The sequence below is a fragment of the Artemia franciscana genome, unplaced genomic scaffold, assembly GCF_032884065.1.
Source record: "Artemia franciscana unplaced genomic scaffold, ASM3288406v1 PGA_scaffold_56, whole genome shotgun sequence".
Lineage (NCBI taxonomy): Eukaryota > Metazoa > Arthropoda > Branchiopoda > Anostraca > Artemiidae > Artemia > Artemia franciscana.
In genome coordinates, this window is record NW_027062696.1 from 528,539 (window position 1) to 551,311 (window position 22,773).

General features: G+C 37.2%; 1 protein-coding gene across 3 annotated transcripts in view; it reads right to left on the reverse strand.

Annotated features, from left to right (window-relative positions):
* LOC136042027 (late secretory pathway protein AVL9 homolog) overlaps window positions 1–22,773 on the reverse strand; it is a 111,333-nt gene that overhangs the window by 36,864 nt on the left and 51,696 nt on the right. For all 3 annotated transcript variants that reach the window (XM_065726885.1, XM_065726882.1, XM_065726883.1), the window contains 3 exons: window positions 22,043–22,301; window positions 13,560–13,694; window positions 6,350–6,566 (listed from right to left, as the gene is read on the reverse strand). In XM_065726885.1, coding sequence (XP_065582957.1) covers window positions 6,350–6,566; window positions 13,560–13,694; window positions 22,043–22,301 — 611 coding nt within the window. The remainder of the gene's footprint in view (window positions 1–6,349; window positions 6,567–13,559; window positions 13,695–22,042; window positions 22,302–22,773) is intronic.

Below are 22,773 nucleotides of genomic sequence, written 5' to 3' on the forward strand. Positions count from 1 at the left end.
CGATGGAAACCTCATATTTTCAGAGCCTACACTAGTTATAAGCGGGGTCACCCAAGGGAAGCACCCTTGGCCTCACCGTCTTCTCTATATATATTAATGATTGTGAAGATGTTCTACAAAACCCCGTCACTCTACGCTGATAACAGCAAACTAATTGGAATTGCCGATAGAACCCTGCAAAACGACTTGAATGGTCTCTCCTTATGGGCTTCCACTTGGATAATGGAGTACAACCCATCAAAATGCAAAGTCCTTCACATGGGTCCCCACAACAATCAGATTTCATATTCTATGCTGGATAAATCTGGCACACGTATCCAAGTTGAGGCTGTTGACAGTGAACGAGACTTAGGAGTGATCGTTGACAGGATGTTTAAGTTCCATGAGCACACTATGCAACAAGTTGCTAAGGCCAACGGAGCCCTGGGACTAATTAAACAAACCATATCATCGCGCCATCCTCTGATAATAAGAAAATTATATAATGCTCTTGTAAGACCACATTTGGAGTTTGGCTGCCCTGTTACAAATCCTAAATATAAGGGAGATGTGGTAGACCTAGAGAGAGTACAGAAAGAGCAACTAAGCTTTGTGCCACACACCAACAGCTTCCCTACCTTGAACGTCTGCGTCGCCTGAAGATACTCACATTGGTTTTCCGGCGACACAGAGGAGATGTCATTTTTGTCAAGAAAATGCACCAAAATAACATGGTTAACTCCATTTTTACTCCCTCCCTTGCCACTATGACAAGAGGCCATTCAATGAAGCTGCAACAGGAGCCCTCCAGAGGTAGAGAGAGGACGAACTTGTTCTCATTACGTGCTGTCCCAACTTGGAACAGTTTTTCCAATGAGACTGTCACTGATGAATCGATTAATTCTTTCAAAATACAGTCGATTTGGAGTGGAGTAGCGCAGAATGGAAGTACCAGTGGTACACACCCCATCACACCCACTAATTGTGCCACCTGATCAATTCAACAGCGACATGTTCTACAGGAGGATGCAGTCCACCTTATCTCACTGTAAATGCGATTTAGGGTAATTTAAGGTAATAATTCTCTCCGTGTTTCATACCTTGATTGCTACAAATCTCTAGATATTAGCCAATAGGATCAATTCTCTGATATGAATATCCTGAAAATCAATTGTATTATAATTCCCACTATATTATTTTCAATTTTTAAGAGGATATACTTCATTTTACGAGAAAGAATTTAGCGTTTGTTTATTAGAAAAAAAAATTACGTTGTGTTATCTAACTTTATATTCAGATTTTTGATGTTTCTTCCGTGGGTTTGTAACAAGCGCTTAGCACTTACTTTACATTTCGGTAATAATAATAATAGTAACATAACATAAGTAAGCTGCGCGTCAATCTGTAGCATTTAAAAATCATCGAGGAAAACTGATAGAGAAAAATCGTTTACAAATTACTAGTCTCCGCAAAAATCAAATCGGGATCGCAAAACAGCTTCAAATATACCCAAATTCGTCTAGACCAATGGCCAAGGGTCGATTAGTCACAGTGCCCCCAATGGACGAGTCATTCATAAGAGGGGCCATGAATGCAGTAAGCTGCCACTCTCGAATGCGCACGACTAGTTTCAATAATTAACCTTTTAATAAAATCACCCTACATGGATTTATATTTTATCTGATTTTTCAAAATCTTCCCACTGCAGCAACACAATTACGCACGCTCCTCCTCCACGCCAGTCTGTTCGATGCTTCACTCTTTCCCGTCTACAAAAAAGTTCAATTTTCTTTATATCCTTACTTACGACCTATTCCCATCCCATTCGGGACGACCTACTTTCCACTTTGGCAATTTGTCATCCTTTGTGTATATTTTTCGTGCAGTTTGTTATTTGATAGCTGTTTTGCTTTCATTCGCATGAATAAATTAACAGAGAATGCATTACAAGAAAAACATCAATTTACAAGAGCAAAAAATTCTTACTGTGCCATAAAATATACAGAGATAAGCCTGTTCTGTAACACAAAAATCACCACTGTGACGATTATTTAGATACGTCTATCTTGTTAGAACTTGCATGCTTTTATAAGTGAGATTTGGCTTTCGAATAAATAATAAGATAGACAAACTTCTCCAAACAGTAGGCTAAATATACAAACACCCTAAAATAAAAAAAAATGGAAGTCCATATTTTTTACTCCAAGTAAGGCAGCATAAATAGTTACTTACAATCATCAAATTCGGCACAGGTCACACTGGAAAATGATTTGTCAAAACGTTATTATTATATAATCTTGTTAAATAGCCTTGTGACAGCGTAGCAGATCAGGCCGGTTCAATCCCATTGTACTGCTAGGAAATTGTCACCAACTTACTTCATACCCATGACGAATGTCCTGACAAGGATAGGCTTGGTGTAAAAAGTTAAGGCTTTTCCAGTGCTATGAGATAGTTTGGGGTGTCCGCTCTCCGTCATAAGTTACTATCTCCGTCCCTATCCCCGACAGAATAATCCTGCTTGTGTGGCCTCATGCGGCACAGCATTTGCATTGGATTCAGATTAATGAATTATGCTTCCGGCATTGGTCTATTTCGGTGAGTTTTTTGGGCTAAAACTCCTCTTCCTCGCTAAGTCATCTATTATGGGTTGCCTCCCTGTAATAATATAATATTTGTAGGCATGAATACATAATGAGTCGGAGGTAATAGGCTTGAGACCTTTTTTGCAGGATATCGACTCTTGTTGATATAAGAGCATCGGCAAGTGTGGAAAACCCTGTTGTGCCCAAGATGGTCCAGGATTATACAAAGCCTCAGTTCAACTGAAGGTCCCAGAGACTTCTTGTTGTTCGGTTCTAAGCAGGCTTAAGCACTTCATACAAACTTGAGAAGATGTGCTAGTCCCCGCCCTGCACTGGTTCTGGGACCATTGACGAATTCAGACGCTTGAAACTGGTCTTATTAGAGGTTTCAGAAACTTTATTTCTGATTAGGTGATATAGAATTTATTTACTCAGGCACGGAGGATGGGATACATAGGCAGGGAGTAGGGCTCATGACAAATAAGGAAGATACGAAGTATTGTTCTGGTTGGGAAGGTATTAATAATATAGTTGCTCATTTTATGACTAAAAAATACAATATAACAGTCATAGCAGCAGATGTCCCTGTATAACCGACTGATGGATACAGTATGGCTCGGGCAAATTTTACTTAATCCTACAGGAACACAGAGACAGGATCCCAGGAAGAAACATGGTATTTTCATTCGGAGATTTGAACGCCCAGATTGCTTAGAAATAGGGGATAGATTGTATCCTAGCCTAGGCAAATTTGGTGTCAAGAAAGAAAACAGTAATGGCTACGGACTGTTACAATTTTGTAGGTAATGCAATCTAGTTATAACCAATGCAGTATTTGGTTACAAAATGGCCCATAAGTTAACATGGTATCCACATGATGGTAAGACAGTTTACTTTATTGACTGTGTTATTGTAAACCGAAGACTAGCAGGATCGATACAATAAACTAAAGAATATAGGGGTGCTGTTATTGACCTTAAAAGTAAAGATCGCCATCTAGTAGTGTCTAGTGTTAATCTAAATATGAAATTTAGGAAGGGTAACTGTCTTCCAGAAAGCTATGACAATGATAGACTTCAGGGTAAGAATTTGAGAGAAACTTTCGACGAACAGTTGAATACTAAAGCGGAGAGTTTAAAATTTATCAACGCAGAAGACGAATGGAATGACTTTAGAAAAGGTTTGTGAAATCGCTGATGGTGTCTTAGAAAATACTTAGTGAAAACACTTTATGTTGAACAGAGAAAAGGAGGGGCTTGTACATGAATCATTTGCTGATAGATCCTATGGAAGTAGGAGGATTGTAAAGAAAGTGGAGAAAGCATTTAAATATTAATTAAGGAGCTGTGAAGGGAAGACCATGGATAAAATTGGTGAAGACCTGGAAGATCCAGCTGGACGGCATAATAATAAATATTGTACTGGCATATTAATAAATTGAGAGAAAGTTAAATGGAGATGGATGGAACCTTTTGAGAATGTGCTAAACCGAGATACAGTTGCAGGAAAAAATATAGAGGAAAATAAAGAAGTTGGTGATGTTTTGGATGTGAAGGAAGATTTATTTTGTGAGGAAGAATTAGTGGCAGTACTAAAAGTATTAAAAAATAATAAGGCCCCAGGTGCTGACAATGTGGTAAATGAGTTTTAGTTTTTTTTAATATGGCGATCATGACGTTAGAGATACGTTACTGAAGATTACGAAAACAATTTTGAAAGAGGGGAAGTGCCGAGCGCTTTTAAGAAAACTTTAATTAAACCCCTCAATAAGAAATTTGATAAGAGTGAGTGTGGTAATTATAGACGCATTAGCTTATTTTCTGTAGGAAGCAAATTACTCAGTATGGTGATACTTTTTAAACTTAGAGATGCTGTAGATAAAGTTTTAAGAAAGGAACAGTATGCTTGTAGGAAGGGGGGAGGATGCGTTGACCACATTTTTAGTCTTAGGATAACAATTGACAAGAGCTAGAATCAAACAAACCCAAATAGTCCTTAGTTTTATAGATTATGAGCAAGCGTTTGATTCAGCTGATAAAAGAGCTTTAGCGCAGGTCCAACTCTAGTATGGTATACAAGACAAATACATTGAAGTGATTAGTACGATATACAAGAATAACATTGCTGCGGTTAAGGTAAGGATTGAAGCTAGTGGCTGGTTTCGTAATAAATCAAGAGTTAAGCAGGATTAGTTTCTATCCCAATTTATATGGATCATTTTGATGCTAATGCTAATGAGCTTTGCCATGCTAATGAAGTGGCAAAAGCAATGGGAGAACGTGGAATCAACTGGAGAAGTAAAACTTTCTTAGACTTAGATTATGCTTATGATTTATACATCCTAGATGAAAATGTTGACAAAATGAATGATTTCTTGGACATCTTGCGAATTCAAAGATGGAAGAAAATATTTGAAAGTTAATGTTAAGAAGACATAGTCACTAAAAATAGTAATAAGGGGGGGGGGTGAAGAGATGGGGTAACGAGAATATCAATTAAATGGACTGCTTCACTTCCCCAGGTAGTATTGTTAGTAAGGACGATGGGTGAAGTGGAGATGTTAAAATAGAATAGCGAAGGTCCAGGGTGTCTTTCACAGTTAAAAGAATTTTGGAAGAATAGGGAGATAAGTCTGCGAACTAAGATTAGAATCTTCGAAGCTACAGTGATAAAAGTGTTCAAGATGGGCGCTCAGCAAGTACGAAAGAAGTAAGCTACAAAAAAAATTATGGTTCAGTCCTACTTTCTAGGGCTACAATAAGAGAAAGATCGTGATGGCTAGGACGCGTTCTATGGATGACGGATGACATATTGCCAAATATCGTCCTGGTCGACCAGTTGTCTAGGGCCACAAGAAAAGCAATTTGTTCCCGAAAGTGGTGGAAGAATGTCATAAGGAAAGATTCAACGGAATAAGGAACTTCTTGGGAGGGTATAAGCGTGCGTAGCTGTGTTTGTCTCAGGCGGTTTGGTGCTGTAGTGAGTTGTTAGTAGTAGTAGTAGTATTACTAATACAGAAAACTCATCCCAGCACCAAGCCATATTGAAACTAAATTAGCTGCTCACACTCCTCCCCCTTCCCATATTGCCCAGGGCTTCACTCTTTACATTCTGACATGAAGATCTGACTATCTTCAAGTTGTTTTTTTCGATCCACTCCTACATCATTTGAGGACGTCCAGCTTTTTTTTCCCCGGCTGGATTGCAAAAAAGCACAACTTTTAGCAACCAATCATCGCTCATCCTTAGAAAATAGCCTTTCGTTATTATAGCCATAGAAATTAAGATCAAAACACATTTTTTGCTCTTCATTATATTTAATACACAGTACCGGCAAAATTCTCAGACGATGATAGGCGTCTGGAACTATTTCGATGTTGTGAGATAGTTGTGGTTCGCTACTTCTGTCTCAATCGAGATCCAAATAAAGGAAATCTTACTTAAATGTCCTTGCAGCGTCAGGGTGGAGCCTTTGCAAGTTCATTTAACAACATTTTGGCCGTAAACAGCGCTGTGGGGTGACTGTCAAGAGTAGCACACCTGAAAAACTATTGCCCAGTATACAGCACGGCATTATATTATATTTCGAGCAATGCATGATTTTTCAAGGATGTGTTTATTTTGGTGGTATTTTGGTCAGTTTAACCTCCTTCTTACTATTCCTGCCTCCAATCCTACTCGTTTCTTCTTGTGTGTAGCCTAATATTTTCTAGACATAAGTATTCATATTTCAATCAGTAGTAAGACAAACAAGGCAAAAGAAAAAGAAGAAAATGAGAAGTTACCTGGAAGTTGAGTTGCTCGGAGAAGTTGAACTATATAGTTTCTGAACTGAGATCGCATCCACTCCTCGCCCCCTTGCCAACCAACTCCTTCAATATAGTCCTGTTTTTCAGAAGAGTTTACTCTGACTAAATTATCAAGAAACCGCAGATCTTCAGTAGTGAGCCTTAACTGCTTCCGTAACTCAGCGTCGGAGATAGTTAGTCGATGAGACGCAAACTGAAGGAAAATAAAGAAATTAGCTATAAAAAAAATAAGTTGTGAAAAACTAGTGTTAGCAACACCCTTCCTTCAGCGGAATTACAGTACCAAGGACTGTAAAAATGAAATCTGACTGTTTAAATTGCTGAAAAGGAAACTTAAACAACCATATATATCTTGATAAATAAGAAAAAATTAGGAATTCAATTTTTAATGAAAAAGGCCTCCATATGCAGTTACACAATTTTTAGTAGTATTTGGAACCGAAATAATAATAATAAACAAAGAAACATGGGTTAGAAATTAGCAAAAAAGACTAAAAACATATACCACCAAACAGCTCGAGAAGATGTAGCTTTCTGTAAAAGATGTAGTTGCCTTTGTGATTCACCACATTACTAACGTTTGATTTTTCACGAACAAAACGCACTGTCAAACAAAACCAATTAGGCCCTCTTTTTTGATGGTTCTATGCAAAACACTGACGAAAATGTGATACTGCCTTAAAACCGTTATAGCCTTGCAACAACCAAAAGAAATATATTAGAAAATTGTGGCTTTCTGGTAAAAATAGACCCCAAATGGGTAGGATGGGTCCATGGGCAAGGAATGTTTTCATTTCCATGTTCTTGGTGCTTTAAGCATAATATATTTTCAAAGCCGTAGAGAAACAAACCATAAGAATACTAAGAAAAAAAGCTACTTATAAAAGAACCAGCAAATTTTTAAACTGGAACAATCTGGTTTGTTTCAAAGGGTATCTTTCATTTTACTTTAGCGACCTATTAATAGAAAGGTTATAATTAAAGCTATTCGAATTTATATTGTACTTGATATATATATATATATATATATATATATATATATATATATATATATATATATATATATATATATATATATATATATATATATATATATATATATATTACATATATATATATATATATATATATATATATATATATATATATATATATATATATATATATATATATATATATATATATTACATATATATATATATATATATATATATATATATATATATATATATATATATATATATATATATATATATATATATATATAAAAATAAGTTGTCTGTCTGTCTGTCTGTGGATCAGGTGACGTCATGTTTCTGTGTCGGCTGACGTCATGAAATTAGTTGTCGTCATTTTTGCTTTGACGGTGACGTCATTAGACCGAGACAGAGGGAATATAAGTGACGACCGGGAACCTCAAAGAGAAATTACAGACTGGGACACCCGGACACAAATCACGACCGGGACACAGGGAATATAAATGACGACCGGGACACAGGGACACATCATTATAATAATGAGGCATAGATCTGAATACGGATTGTTTTTCCCATGGACAATTATATGTTGCATGTTCAAGAGTCAGTAAACCTGACAATCTATTTATATGCACAGACAATGGGACAGCGAAGAATGTTGTATATTCGCATGTTTTACGTAGTTAAAAACATATATTTATATCTATCTCTATTCACAGGTGGGACACAGGGACACAACTACAATGGCGCGTAACTAATATGGCGCGTAACGACTTACGCACGCGGGGGGACTTGGGGGGGCGCGAAGCGCCCCACCAACTAGGTGTTGGGGTGGCGCGAAGCGCCACCCCAACAGCTAGTATATATATATCTATATATATAAAAATAAGTTGTCTGTCTGTCTGTGGATCAGGTGACGTCATGTTTCTGTGTTGACTGACGTCATGAAATTAGTTGTCGTCATTTTTGCTTTGACGGTGACGTCATTAACGGTATTTAAGACATTTGTTCACGGAAAAATGTTTAATTGTAAAATGACTGAAGAACCTACAATGGCAACAGCCGAGGAAGCTGCTCAAAGAGTTTATGCCAAAAAACTTGCTGCTGATAGAGAAAGTAAGAAAAGAAAGCGTTCCGAGGAATCACAAGAACAGCAAGAAAACAGGCTTGCGGCTAAAGAACGCAAAACCGCGCAGTTAGATGAAAATCCACCTGGACAGCGAGAGTCAAAACATATCAAAACTGAAAATGATAGCGATGATGATTGGGTTTGGGATTTTGACTTGGATAAGGTCATCAATGCCTACCAGATTTAAGTTAAAAAAACAAAGGTTCGTCGATATGTACTTTATAGTGACGCTGAAAAATAAAGAAGAAAAAGAAAACTGAAAAAAGAAAAAAGGTAAAAAACTAAAAAAAAAAACTAAAAAGAAAAAACACTCAAAGAGAAATTACAGACCGGGACACAAATGACGACCGAGACAGAGGGAATATAAGTGACGACCGGGAACCTCAAAGAGAAATTACAGACTGGGACACCCGGACACAAATCACGACCGGGACACAGGGAATATAAATGACGACCGCGACACAGGGACACAACTACAACTGGGACGCCGGGGGCACAGGCGGAATATATAAATGACGACCGGGACACAGGGATTGTTCGAATAGAAATTACAGACCGGGACACCGGGACACAAATGACGACCGGGACACCGGGACACAGGGAATATAAATGACGACCGGGACACTCAAAGAGAAATTACAAACTGGGACACCGGGACACAAATGACGACCGGGACACAGGGAATATAAATGACGACCGGGACACAGGGACACATCATTAGAATAATGAGGTATAGATCTGAATACGGATTGTTTTTCCCATGGACAATTATATGTTGCATGTTCAAGAGTCAGTAAACCCGACAATCCATTTATATGCACAGACAATGGGACAGCGAAGAATGTTGTATATTCGCATGTTTTACGTAGTTAAAAACATATATTTATATCTATCTCTATTCACAGGTGGGACACAGGGACACAACTACAATGGCGCGTAACTAATATGGCGCGTAACGACTTACGCGCGCGGGGGGGCTTGGGGGGGCGCGAACCGCCCCACCAACTAGGTGTTGGGGTGGCGCGGAGCGCCACCCCAACAGCTAGTCTATATATATATATATATATATATATGTACGAGGTGTGTTTTTTAATTAAGGTCTGTTTTATCATATGTACGCAACGAGTGACTATTTTAAAAAGGTAGATTCATTTTCAAATAGTACATACTTTACTCTATTTAACAGTCTAGCTGCTACGTTTGTTGTAAAACTTATAATACCTCTAAACTAATTTTGAAGTAACCTCTGCATAAGAACTTGCAGCCTGTTCCGCTAACCAGGAATTCACTTCGTTTTTATGTCGTCATTGCGACGTTTGCCACTGAGGTATTGCTTGAGGTGGAGAAACAGGTAATCACTCGGCGCAAGATTAGGTGATCTAAAATTTCCCAGCCAAAACTGTCCAACAAATTACGGGTCTGACCAGCAGTGTGTGGTCTTGCATTGTTATGAAGAAAAACAGTTTCCTTTGTCAACATACCAGTTTTTTTTTTCGCTCTGCGGAGCTTTGTGAGGGTTAGGCAGTTTGCTTCTGCATTATTCCTCCGTTGCATGAGGTCGACCACAAAAACACCATGCCTATTCCCAAACATCGATGCCACGATTTTGCGCTGGGAGAGAGGATGTTAGGCCTTCAAATTTTCAGGGACGTGTGTGTGTTCCATTCCATGTTATGTTGCCTCGATTTGGGCGTGATATGCGAAACCCATGTTTCCTCTCCAGTTCAACCGGTTGCCACCTCACTGGTAACCGTTAAACAGATGAAGATTACGTAAAAACAGCATTGAACTCTTGGTTAATGGAGACAGCGACAAGTTCTTATAAAGACTTTACCCTAAAATTAGTTGAGAGGTATGATAAGTGTTTCTAAAAACTTGGTATAACTATGTCGAAAAATAGAGTAAAGTATGAAATTTCTGAGAATACATTTACTTTTTTAAAATAATATTTCGTTGTGTACTTATGTTCAAACGGATCTTAATATATATATAAAAAAAAAAAAAAAAAAAAAAAAAAAAAAAAAAAAAAAAAAAAAAAAAAAACACACACACACCTCGTAAATATACTTCAAAGGTTTAAGAAAGTTTGCTTTTGCTTCACAGAAGCACCATTTTTGGTGTTTATACAGTAAAAACTAAGTCTGTTTTCCCAAAAAATGCTGCAGATAAGATGTTTAGATTGGTTGTGGGAATTCCTTATGGTTGGATATATCAAGTGATTTTACCTTTTTAGTCACATGAACAAATTTCAGTTTCGGGTTGTTTTACAAAGCATGACAAATTAGACCCTATAGAATAAAATATGAGACTCTAGAAGTAGAGTTTCAAAAGATGATGTCCCATTTCAATAAAAAGCAACATGTTGAGAGCACACTTTGCCAAATAATTCGTATAAAACACACATGGAAAAGCTGACAGTTTTCCCTTTCCAAGATTAGTCCCTAAGATTATTTTGCCCCAGAAGAAATCCTACTGGACCCTTAAAATGATATTTATCGTTTAGCGACAAGAACCCCCCCCCCCCCCTAAAAGATAATGTAAAATGCCTCTTCTTCCTTTCTGAATTAGAAACAAAATGCAAATGTTTTAGCGTTAATAAAAACAAAAATAAATCTTAAATGATCCGCGACAGATTATAGAAATTAAAAGTGTTTTAATTTGAAATGGTGAGTAATGAAGAAGAAAAACTCAGTGGCCGTGAAGGTTGAGTGGCACATAAAAAGCCCACAATGAACGACTTTCATTTCGTTTAACTACTTTATACGCTCTTGTTCTTCCAAAATTCTGATTTTTTTTAAACTCCCAAAAATATTGCCAAAATATTCTGAATTTGCCGTATTTACTTACTCTCTATTATTTGCAGTTTTATCCATAGGATTTGCATCATAACTCCTAATTTGCGTCATAAAGTTTATTTCTCAGAGGTTTGAAACGGAAAATTAGTGAGAACTTTATTATGACCTAACATTTGATTAATAGGTTAAAATGGAATACAACAAACACAATCTAATCCCGGGTATCTGTAAAACCAAGTAACTATGTATTTTGACACAGGGGCGTACTCAATGGAGGGGGGTAAGTTTATATTCCAATTGAGTTTTTCGTAAGGGAAAGGGTAAGAGAATTGGCCAAATTAAAATCATTTATTGTTTAAACTTTATTACGTGGCAACCCTTTCTTAATCAGCAAGATTTCTAAAAGTATGAAAAACTAGTTTTTAGCACATTTTATTTTTTACTTTATTTTATTTTTTTTACTTTAAAACAGTATATTCTGAGATCTTTCATTTATACGGGTCATTCTCATTTCATTTTATTCGCACTAAGTCAGCCACCTCTGTTTTTTTCATCCTGTCCTTCTTTTACTTATTCTTTTATCTTGCATTACTAGGTAGTACTTTCCAATTATTTATATATTAAGCTGACAGATGAAGCTCTGCTCTCCTTTGGCTAGGGCTAAACTTTTGCAGTAATTATGTTGATTCATAAATCTTTCATGTTCATCCATACAGAGAATTTACATTTCTCCACGATCCAGTTTTATACTAAATTAAAAAACAAGTTTTTCAACTGAAAGTAAGGAACAACATTAAAACTTAAAACGAACAGAAATTATTACGTATATGAAAGGTTTCCCCCTCCTCAGCACCTCACTCTTTACGCTAAAGTTTTTTAGTACTTATAAAAAAGCGTCTTAATGTTCTAATTAAATGGCCCTTGTGTTTCAGGAGTCATTATTAAAGAACTGGGACAAACTTTTAGCGCAAAGAAAACCTTTAGCGTAAACAGCGAGGTGTTGAGGAGGGGGCAACCTCCTTCATATACGTAAGAATTTATGTTCGTTTTAAGTTTCAATGTTGCTCCTAACTTTCAGTTGAAAAAACTTGTTTTCTTATTTAATTTCTGATCGTTTTTTAAATAATGCCAGGAAATATGGCCCTTACTTTACGGAGAAGCTCCCTCTCCATGGAAATATCCTTTAAAAAATTTGACGCCGCTGAAAATCCACCCCGGGCAATTACCCTTTACCACTCCGCGCGTAGAATTAAGACGGAAAAGAGAAAGCAAGACATATAAAAAGAATTTTGTATAAGAATCCTGGCAAATTCCCGCGGTGCATAATTTCTCCTGATAAGTTCACTCCCTGGAAACTTCTCTAATCGTGGAAAATTCCAACGTCAAAAAACCCCCAGCAGAAAAGTTTCCTCCCCTCACCCACCCAAAAACGTATGCATTCACCCCAATAACAAATACTATGCGTAAATAATGTGCACATTTTATAACTTAAAGACCTTTCCCCTGGGGCTGTGGGAGGGGGGTCATGTTATACCCAAACACACAGTTATTGGGCCTGTGAACTATGATAAACAAAATGGCTATCTAAAAATTTTGATCGGACGATTTTGGCAAAAGGGGCGGGGAGGGGCCTAGTTGCCCTCCAATTTTTTTGCTTAAAAAGGGTACTAGAACTTTTAATTTCCGTCCGAATGAGCGCTCTCCCGATATTCTAGAACCACTGGGTCGATAAAAAGAACCCTGGAAAAAAAATAAAAACGCATCCGCCATCTTTCTTCTGCCAAAACATAAAAAATTCCACATTTTGCAGATAGTTGATAGTACAGTAGGGCTCTCTGATACGCTGAATCTGATGACGTGATTTTCATTAAGACCACTGGACTTTTAAGGGGCGTTTCCTCCTTTTCAAAAATCAGGAAAAAAATTTCAGGCTCGTAACCTTTGATAGATAGGACTAAATTTAATGAACTTTATATATTTGAAATCAGCATAAAAAGCCGATTCTTTTGATATTGGTATTTAGACTTTTGGTTACTATTGAGCCGGGTCACTCCTTACTTACAGCTCGTTACCACAAACTATTTGAAAATGCACTTTAAGGATTTAATCCATTCATTATGGTACACTCAAAACCTTGTCATCAAGTTTCAGTTTCATCGTGTTCAGTTTGTCTTATAGCTCAGCACTTTTTACAATACAACCTGAAAACATCCGTAACATCTTCTTTGATTGTATCGATTCCTTGATTTGAAACGTCAAATAATCGTCATTAAAAAGCTTTTTACCTCTATTTGAACATCAAACAGTTCTTTCTTCTCAATGAGTAAAGCATTAGATGTTCCTGCCACGAATCCATAAACTTCTCTTTCAGTTAAGACTTCCATATTCGAGAGAGAGACAAATGGATGAAAAAGGTATCCCTGGAACAGAAATCTTTAATGGAAAACAAATAATAAACCTATCAGTAGATACATTCAGCTTCCTCTATAAGAGTTAATCCATTTTCGGTGGGTTCACCATTAAAGACAAGCTTCAAAATATTTGGTTCTTCAACTAAATGTTGGGAGGGTGTTCTCATCTCTCCCACCTTGTGTTTCAGTAAGGAATTAATGTCTGAGATGACACAAATGTTATATGTTTTGTTAAATGTTATATTAGTTAATGTTAAATATTATTTGATGACCAGTAATAAATGTTACATATCTTTGGAAGTTGTTCAAAGATATGTTATATGATCAATTTTACGTTAAAAACACGGTAGTCATTTAGAATTTGGCTCTATGATACTACTCAAAGATATCTCTGTCTATCACTCAAGGCGGTGTCTAAAATTCAGTCTTAGACAATGAAATCATTTCATGTTTGTTAAAGACTATATTTGATTAAGTGATTAACGTTGGTACTAATGATATTTTTCATTGATACTAGAATAGAATAGAACTGACAGGTTGGATCTGGAGGTCTAAATTTTTGCAGAACTAGTTTTAAAATTTTTTACCTCTTTGGTTGGCATAGAAGAAAGCTCAAGCAGATCACTAAAGCTTGCGCTTTCTGATTTCCATTATAACTTAATTCTTATGTATCCAACGGCTTTCAATGGAAACTATCACAACCTAAGACAAAACCACAAACAAGGTCAATACTACGGCTATAGGAAATCAGAAGGCGTTTAGTGACGTAAAGCATAAATTTTCAACGATGGCGGAGGAATATGTTTCTGATTTTTGGCCTCTATTTGCAAGCGGTTGTTTGTACAAAAAATATTTTTAGAAATGAAAGAAACGACGCCAGTTCATTTTTTAGGGATATTTTTACTTCTTAGCTATTTCTATGAGCGAAAAAAAGGGGATAATACGTAATATAGAAAAAAACAACTTCGCAGCAATTTAAAACCCAACAACGTTCTTGGTTCTTGGGAGATTTTTATGAATCGCTCGTTAAGTTTTCAATCGGTTTACTTCCATTGGGTATCTAACAAAGCCTGGAGTTACTCGGGGTAGTATCCTTGGACGCAAACTGTTCCTGGTGTGCACTAATGACGCAGGGGACAAACTTATAACCGTCTACATCATTTCACTGACGATACCTGATCGACGAAGTTCTTCATAAACAGAAAGATCCTGTGCAAGCTTCCCTATTTTAATGGCATCGCCAGGAGATAGATACGTGATCTGATGTCTAGAAAGTTAATGTCAATGCATCCAAGACTAAGGAGCTACTCATCACCCTAATCAACCGATGGAAGTTATCGATCGGTCGACATCCCAACTTTATTTTCAGGGACAAAGTTATCCAGAGATTTGAAAAACTTCATCTCTTGGGAATTCAATTTCCAAATACCTCCTTTGAGGCTCATATTGTACCTCTCGGTTCAATCCTCATGAGCAAGACAGCTAGAACAATTCCTCGTTCTTAGAACCTGCTACCACCCAACTCGAATTATCACTCAGTGCAAGTCATGCATTAGGCCAATTGTCGAAATTGGATGCCAGGTTTTTATAGACGCCCCTAAAACCCTGCGAAGACCACCCTTCGAGGATGCAAAATAGAGCCTCAAGACCGAGATGTAGCACCTAAGTAGCTTTATAAACACTCACTGAGATATTTGATGTGGCATAAATGGTTGTTTTCTAAGAGCATATACACAACCCTCGAGTTATCTCTACTTGTAGAGATAAGCTATCTCTACTTGTTATCTCTTAATATCCGGCGAGTTATCTCTACTTGTAGCGCCATTCGCAAAGTCAATGCGAAAAACATACACAAATCTCGTACGGTCGGGTTACCTTGAAGAGGAAACACCTCGCACTGAGTACTTACAAAACAGCTTTGTAAGACGAAGCACCTCCATTTGGAATGGTTTACAAAGGTCGTTATCTCTGAAAATTCATCGGTTGAATCCTTTCAAAAAAAAATCAGCAGGTACAACTCTACAACTCTTTTACTTGGTAGAATGATCTTTATGCTCATCCCGATTGACAAGCGTATTACTCCTATTCATGCAGAAGAAGGCGATAATTATAAAAGCGACCGATCAGAGCTTGGCAACAGCAAATTAAATGTTCGTTATTGCTTTTTTTTAGAAAGATTTGAGGAAAGATTAAACGCGTTTAACAAATAGAACAGGACTGTCACTAAACTATAATGCGATGTATGATGTCAGCAAAAACTACTTTCAGAAGCGAACAAATATTGCCTCCAAATAAACTTTTTGAGCGCTACAATATTTTATCTTGAATAATACGGTTTAATATAACGGAATAATACGGTAATATATGGTTTGGTTGAACTTTAACCAAACCAAGAAGAGTTGGTTATCATCTTGTTTGTCTTTAAAACAAGTAGTACACATACCCACTCACTCTTTGGGGGGCATACTGGACCTTATACTCACAAATTGTGATGATTTTTACTCCCCTCCCTTTTCTCTTGGTCCCGTTGGCATGTCAGACCACAACGCAATCCTTTGGAAAGCAAGAGAGTCTTTGCCAAAGCCCAAACTATCCCGTGTCACTGTTCGTCCTTGTACGGAGTCTGCCATCTATGAATACGGTCGATGGATTGGCACATATGACTTCCCCGAAGTGTACAATACCGGGCTCTTGGAAACTAAGGTATCCGATTTCAATGCCACGTTATACAGTCAAAACCTAGAGATCTTTACAACAAAATCATTTGTTGTTAGTGAATACGACAAACCATGGATATCTCCAGCTACTAAATCACTAATAAAAGAGAGGTCTCGCCTCTACTCCCCTGGTGATATAATCAACGGCAAGAAATTGCGAAATCAAATAGTCTCTTTAGTAAAGAAAGCCAAAGCTCGGTATTGTCGTGAAACCATGCCCTCCCAATTACTTACTTCAGACCCCAAAAAGTGGCACAACGCTGTGAAAAAAGTGGCCGGCCAAGATTTTGACAGCAGCGTAAAGATCAGCAATGATGGTGGGTCCTTAATCAGTGCAGAAGAAGTGAGTGAATTCTTCACCAAGATCTGTACTACCTATCCAACTATTACGGCTCATGAAAAGTCCACCATACTTGAAAATGTGAGCCTGAGAACAACATAATAGTCAGTAAGTTTGATGTTTACACGGAATTACGGAAGATCAAACCGAATACATCTTCATAGCCTGGTGAATTACCTGCCAAACTGCTACGTGAATATGCAGCCTTCAGAGCATTACCACTGTCCAGCATCATTAACGAGTGTTTTGCTTCTGGCTATTTCCCGTCATAGTGGAAAAGGGCCTATATTAGAATTATTCCAAAAAAGCGCGCCCCTAGTGCATGCGACGATCTCATCCCGATCTCACTTACACCTTGTTTGGCAAAAGTAACTGAGGCTTTTATACTCAAGTTTCTTCTTTGACTGCGTCCTCCAATGGCTTGAAAAAGGTAGCTGTTTCGTCGACATTTGCGCAGTGGATTTCCGAAAGGCCTTTGACCTAATCCGCCACCGGACTTCAGGCATGAATCTCCAGGAAATGGGGGCCAAACGACGCACCCTTGGCCTTGTACTTGACTTCTTAACTGGCCGAAAACAAAAAGTCTTTGCACTCCACGAAAACGATTCGGATTCATCATGGTCAGATACTTCTTGCGGGGCCCCACAAGGCACAAAATTAGCTGGAATAATTTTCCTGGCTGTAATTAATTCCCTGCTTAACCATCACGACGACCGTTACAAGTTTGTAGATGATCTGTCCATAGTGCTCGCTTAACTGGTCGAAAACACTATCATAACAAAGCAGTTTTCAGACCATTTATTTGATCAGCTAAAGACCGAATGCTCAAGTCATGGTCTTACCATTAACGTAGCCAAGTCGAAGATAATTCGTTTCAACCCTCTGAAGCGGAATATAGATATGCCTTTAGTTCCTTTCCCGATTGTGAACGAAATAAAAATCTTAGGAGTAACTTTCACTAGTGACTGTAGTTTCAGTGCCCATATTAATTTAACCGTCCATAAGGCTAATGCAAGCCTTCAGACACTTACCAAAATGAGGCGTTTTGGGTGTGATACTGAAAGTCTTCTCCATGCCTACATTTGTTATGTTCGCCCGTTGCTCGAGTACGCGTGCCCAGTGTGGGGTCCATCTGCTATCCGCACAGCGTACCTATTACGCGACATAGAGTAAGTCCAGAAAAGAGCAACAAGGATTATTCTCCGAAACCGTGGCATACCCTATGATCAAGCCCTCGCTAAATTAAATTTATCTCCATTTAAAGTCCGGCTTGAACACCTTATTCACCAATTTGGGAAATTCGTCCTAGCCAATAAGAGCCACCGATCACTACTACCCGAACCAGCCCCTCCCAAAAGCCGAACTCGGTTACAAAATAAACTTGTACCCCCTAAAGTACGAACCAATCGATACGCCAACTCATTTGTGCCTTTCTTCACATCAGTTTTTAATGCTGAGTTGTGGTGTGTGATTTTTGTGAAAAAACTGAATTTAGCTATGCTACGATAGTTTTTAAATATACCGATCTCTCTCTCTCTCTCTCTCTCTCTACTAATTTCAAAAAACAATGGATCTTTTTCACAACATCTTTTGATGAAATTAGCTTTTCTAAAGCGTTCTTGATGACCTTCCATGTCCATCAGCTCATTACTTCATTTCTTGCAAATTTGTTTCAAACAGATTTTTCCTATTGCCAAATAAACAGGCACGTAAATCAATAAGAAGTAAGGGGACTAGCCCAAGTTTTGACACCAGGTCTAAAATAGTTTTGATACTATATCTTAAAAGCGTCGCTTGTCTCAACACATAGTGTTACTTTTTATTACAAAATAATATGCTTTACATTGTAAATATGCACTATTTTCTCTTCTCTCATTTTTGAACCCTTTAAGGCCTTCCACCATCTCCTTGAACTAGGAAAAAAAAGTAACGTAAGCAGTTGTATACTGTCAGTATACGTGTACACAATGTGTACACATTGTCAGGCAACAAGTTTTACCAACAATTGCATATCCATGAGCAAAAAAAACTTTTAGCTAGAAAAATTGTAATGTTTTGCTTTCTGACAAACTCAATTGCTTTTGTTGAGTTTATAGCGCAACATTCAAAAACTGATGACGATTTCATACACTAAGAATATTGACAGAGCCTCTGAGACTCATAATACTCCTTACAGCTTATAAATTCTTTTGTTGGTTTACAACAAATAATTTCGGAGATGATCCAGCCTGGCAAGTACGCAGGAGGGGGGGTTTCGGGCCCGGTCCCCCCACCCCGAAATTTTGTGAAATGTTTAATTTTCCCATAGTTTCTTCGGATTTCTGGCAAAAGTAGGACATTTATTAAGAATCTAGATACCTGTGTGAAGCCTTTTTGGGGGGATTTTTACAGCATGCAATTATCCGGTCAAGTCACTACCCAATTATTAACCCATTTTCTGTCTAAATTTTTACCCTCTTTGAAGTAATTAGCCATTGTACTGTTATTTTTTTTGTAAAGAGAGTTTGCTTTCCACAGCAAAATAGAATTATCCTAGATATTAGGGCGTTTATCCCCCCTTTTCAGGATAAAGTACAGCTTTTAATGGATCAATTTTGGAAACTATCATTTTTCATTAAAATCTACGTTTTTGCAAAAGAAGAACTACCCCACACAGCACCCATATTGCACTGCTAACCCTAGAATTTCCCTTTGAGCGGGATATAATAGATTAATCACTGGTTCTAAATCGCTATGAACATAACCTGAGCCTAGAACGTACTTGTGAGGCTTCAGTCTTCTTCCTCCCATCCGCTACAATACTACAGATCAAAGTTAGTCTGTATTTTCCGATATACGTGCTTTTTGCATTACTGAATAAAAAAAGTGTTACTTTATATCTGCTGTTTCGAAGGTTTTGCCCCCCCCCCTCGAAAAAATTCCTGTGTACGTCCTTGGATCCAGTCTAGTAAAAGTTTTGTTTTTTCAAACTCTTATCTTTTGAACTAATTCATATGTTTCTCGTGAATTTTCTTTCAATAACCAATTTCCACTTTTACTCCGATGAGCTGACAGAAAATTGCTGACAAACACTGATAGTTGCGAATTGGAAGGCGTAAAGAACGTCTTAAAATATTCAAGAATAATAGAACGTCTTATCCGTATTTAACGTCAAAATTTTTCCATTGGTCTTCACAAAATTTCCTGGTTGTTACATTCTCGTGAGTCAGAAACCTGGTGCTACTCCTTTTTGCAGTCGAAATGTACACACCTTCATCAGGAACCGTTTCATATTACTGATCAGTCCGACAAAACCAATTGGCCGTTATCACCACTTCTGACACACCTCTGTACACCAGCTAGAGAAAGCCATCCGATCAGATTTATTATTGTCATTGGATGTCATTGGATAGATTTAGACAAATAAAAAGAGGATCCGTTAAGTTTTTACTGAATTCATTAAAATTTTCCGCAAAAAAAAATTGGATGTAAGCCATAGATAAATTAGGAATTAGAAGATTTTCCTAAGTGAATTTTCGGAACTGGAAAACTGAAATCTGGAAGTTAGCTGGCAGTTTTAGAGATGAGGATTATAATGTCTTTTTTGGATGAGCAGGCATTCAATATCTTTAGTAGAACGAGTTCAAAGAAACTGGTATATTAAGACTTCTAAGATTTTAGAAAGCGTTTTCTAGTGACAAATGGAACAAATTAAGTTCTAAGATGAACCAATTCATCCGGAAACAAAATGACGAAAATATTGTTTGATAAGCACATTGTAGCATATATAGCATCAAATGTTTAGGAGACGTAAAAGCATATTTATTAGTAAAGTCGCTTGATATTCCCAAGTTGCCTAACATGTTATAATACTTACAAAATTCAGTTATCGTCTAAATCCAAAACAGAGAAAGAAATAGTCAAAGTTAGCTGGACAGAGATAAAGGTAGAGAGAGAAATAGAGAGAAGAGGGGGTAAAAAGAGGGGAGATGTAAAGCAGGAGGGAAGATAGAGTTTCTTCCCGCATTTCCGCTCAAAGATTCCAATCGGGTTACCAGAAAATGTGCCATAAAAGATGTGTGCGTGGACACACTAGAACACACCAGAAATAAGCAAAATTTCCTGGAATCGGTCATTATTTCTATTAAACACAAAAGTAAAGTGACTTTTACGAACAATCCTGAAAGAAAATACCAGAAAATAGAGGTGTTCAGGATTTCCCAAGAGCAAAAAACATCACACCTTTCAAACGTCAAAATTTAAATCAACGTTGCTTATTTTCATCAATGTTAATAAAATTATTGGTACTAATTAGGATCCCAGGATCAAGCCGTTACTCAACAGTACTACACTAAGGTACGATGAAAATAACATAGCTTCGGAGTGATGAATGGTTGATGAAAGCATAAACTATTATTATTATCATCTTCAATAATACAAACGGTTATATCAAAACCTTAATTGCAGCCAACTAAGGACAACATGCCACCAATTTGAACTCTGTTGCAATAAGACAACGCACCCGTTCTCAGTGCTACATGACGGTATAAGTGCTATAGTTTCAAACAACCAAAAAACTCTCGGCTATGGACAATCTCCGTTATTCAACTGACTGGGCTCCCTTTAACTTTTATTTTTATTTATATTACATCTTTAATTAAGTGATTTCACCTTTACCTTAATTAGCGATGTTCAGGAGAAAACAGAGCAGCCCCTATTGGTCTTCCCTAGCAGTAGCTTCTAGAAACACTATGAATGGTAGGAGAACTGCTATGAAGGTGATAACGTTGAGAGCTAAATCTGTAAGTTAACTGATTTATGGGAATAGTTTAATATTATTTTTGAATGTTATACCTTGTATTCGGTTCACATTTATAACCAAAAGCACCAGAAATTTCAAAATACTAACTGAAGCGGAAATCAGCTGACGAGTGAAATATATACCTATTGCCATCCGCGTTAGAACATTTTTAGTCTAGAAATAGATTTGATATATTTAGATCTAAATGATCTACGAACGTTCACGAGTCAAACAAGGTGCAATAAATATATACTTATAAAGTTGAGAGTTGCAGATATGCCCCGAACACTTTACTGTAGCCCCACCAATTAAACCACTTAAGTTAAACACTTTAACCCTGAATGGAACGTTTAATAAGTAGATGTAACCCTTTACACCCTTTAATGTTTAACCCTTTACATTTATATAGAGCATAGAAACTGTTAGGAATATATTCCTTATAGGAAAGAACTTTGAGGATTCCTAAAAAAAAGTCAAAAGTAAAAAAATTGTTTATAAAAGATTAAATCTGATTGCTTACTTCTCCAAATATTCTCAGCGGGAATCCACATTCTTCATCTGTTAAATTTGAAGGTGATGGAGATGGACTAGTAACACTTGTTTCAGCTTCTTTTCCCAGGTCGCTTCCCCATACTGCCGACCCAAGTTTCGTCTCGAACAATGAGATCCGTGACGTAGCCTTGTTCGAACTCTCTGAATCGGATAACCCTTTAGTTAAAGCTGCAGATACAATGCTATTCTGGCTGCCCATAATCTCCGAACTGCTTCCACTTACAGAACTAAAAGTGGTATATTACAAATAACCATAACATGGTTAAAAGATTTTTAACAAAATCTTGCATTTTAATTGGAATTGTCAGTGATATCTGCATGCTTTTCGTTCTTCTCTTCTTTTGCGATCAATATTCCAAAAGTTGTCTTTTTTCGGCCTTATCAGTGCAAAAAATATGTTCAATGTTCATGTTCCAGCTGATACATACGATTTTGTGACAAGTCTACAACTTCAACTTACATCAGAAAGACAGAATTCTTGTCTCATAGAATTCACTATTCTATCCATTTAAAGAACCATAATTATGATATTACTGATATTTTTTCTTAGTGAATGGTCTAAGCTTGGTAAACAAATTGGAGAAGTCTAATTTTTATTATTTTCCAATCCAAAATTTTCAATATTTCCCTATTAAATAAAAGCAGCAAATTTCAGAGACGTAATTCGGCAGATCGACAAAGCTGAATTTCAGCAGCCAA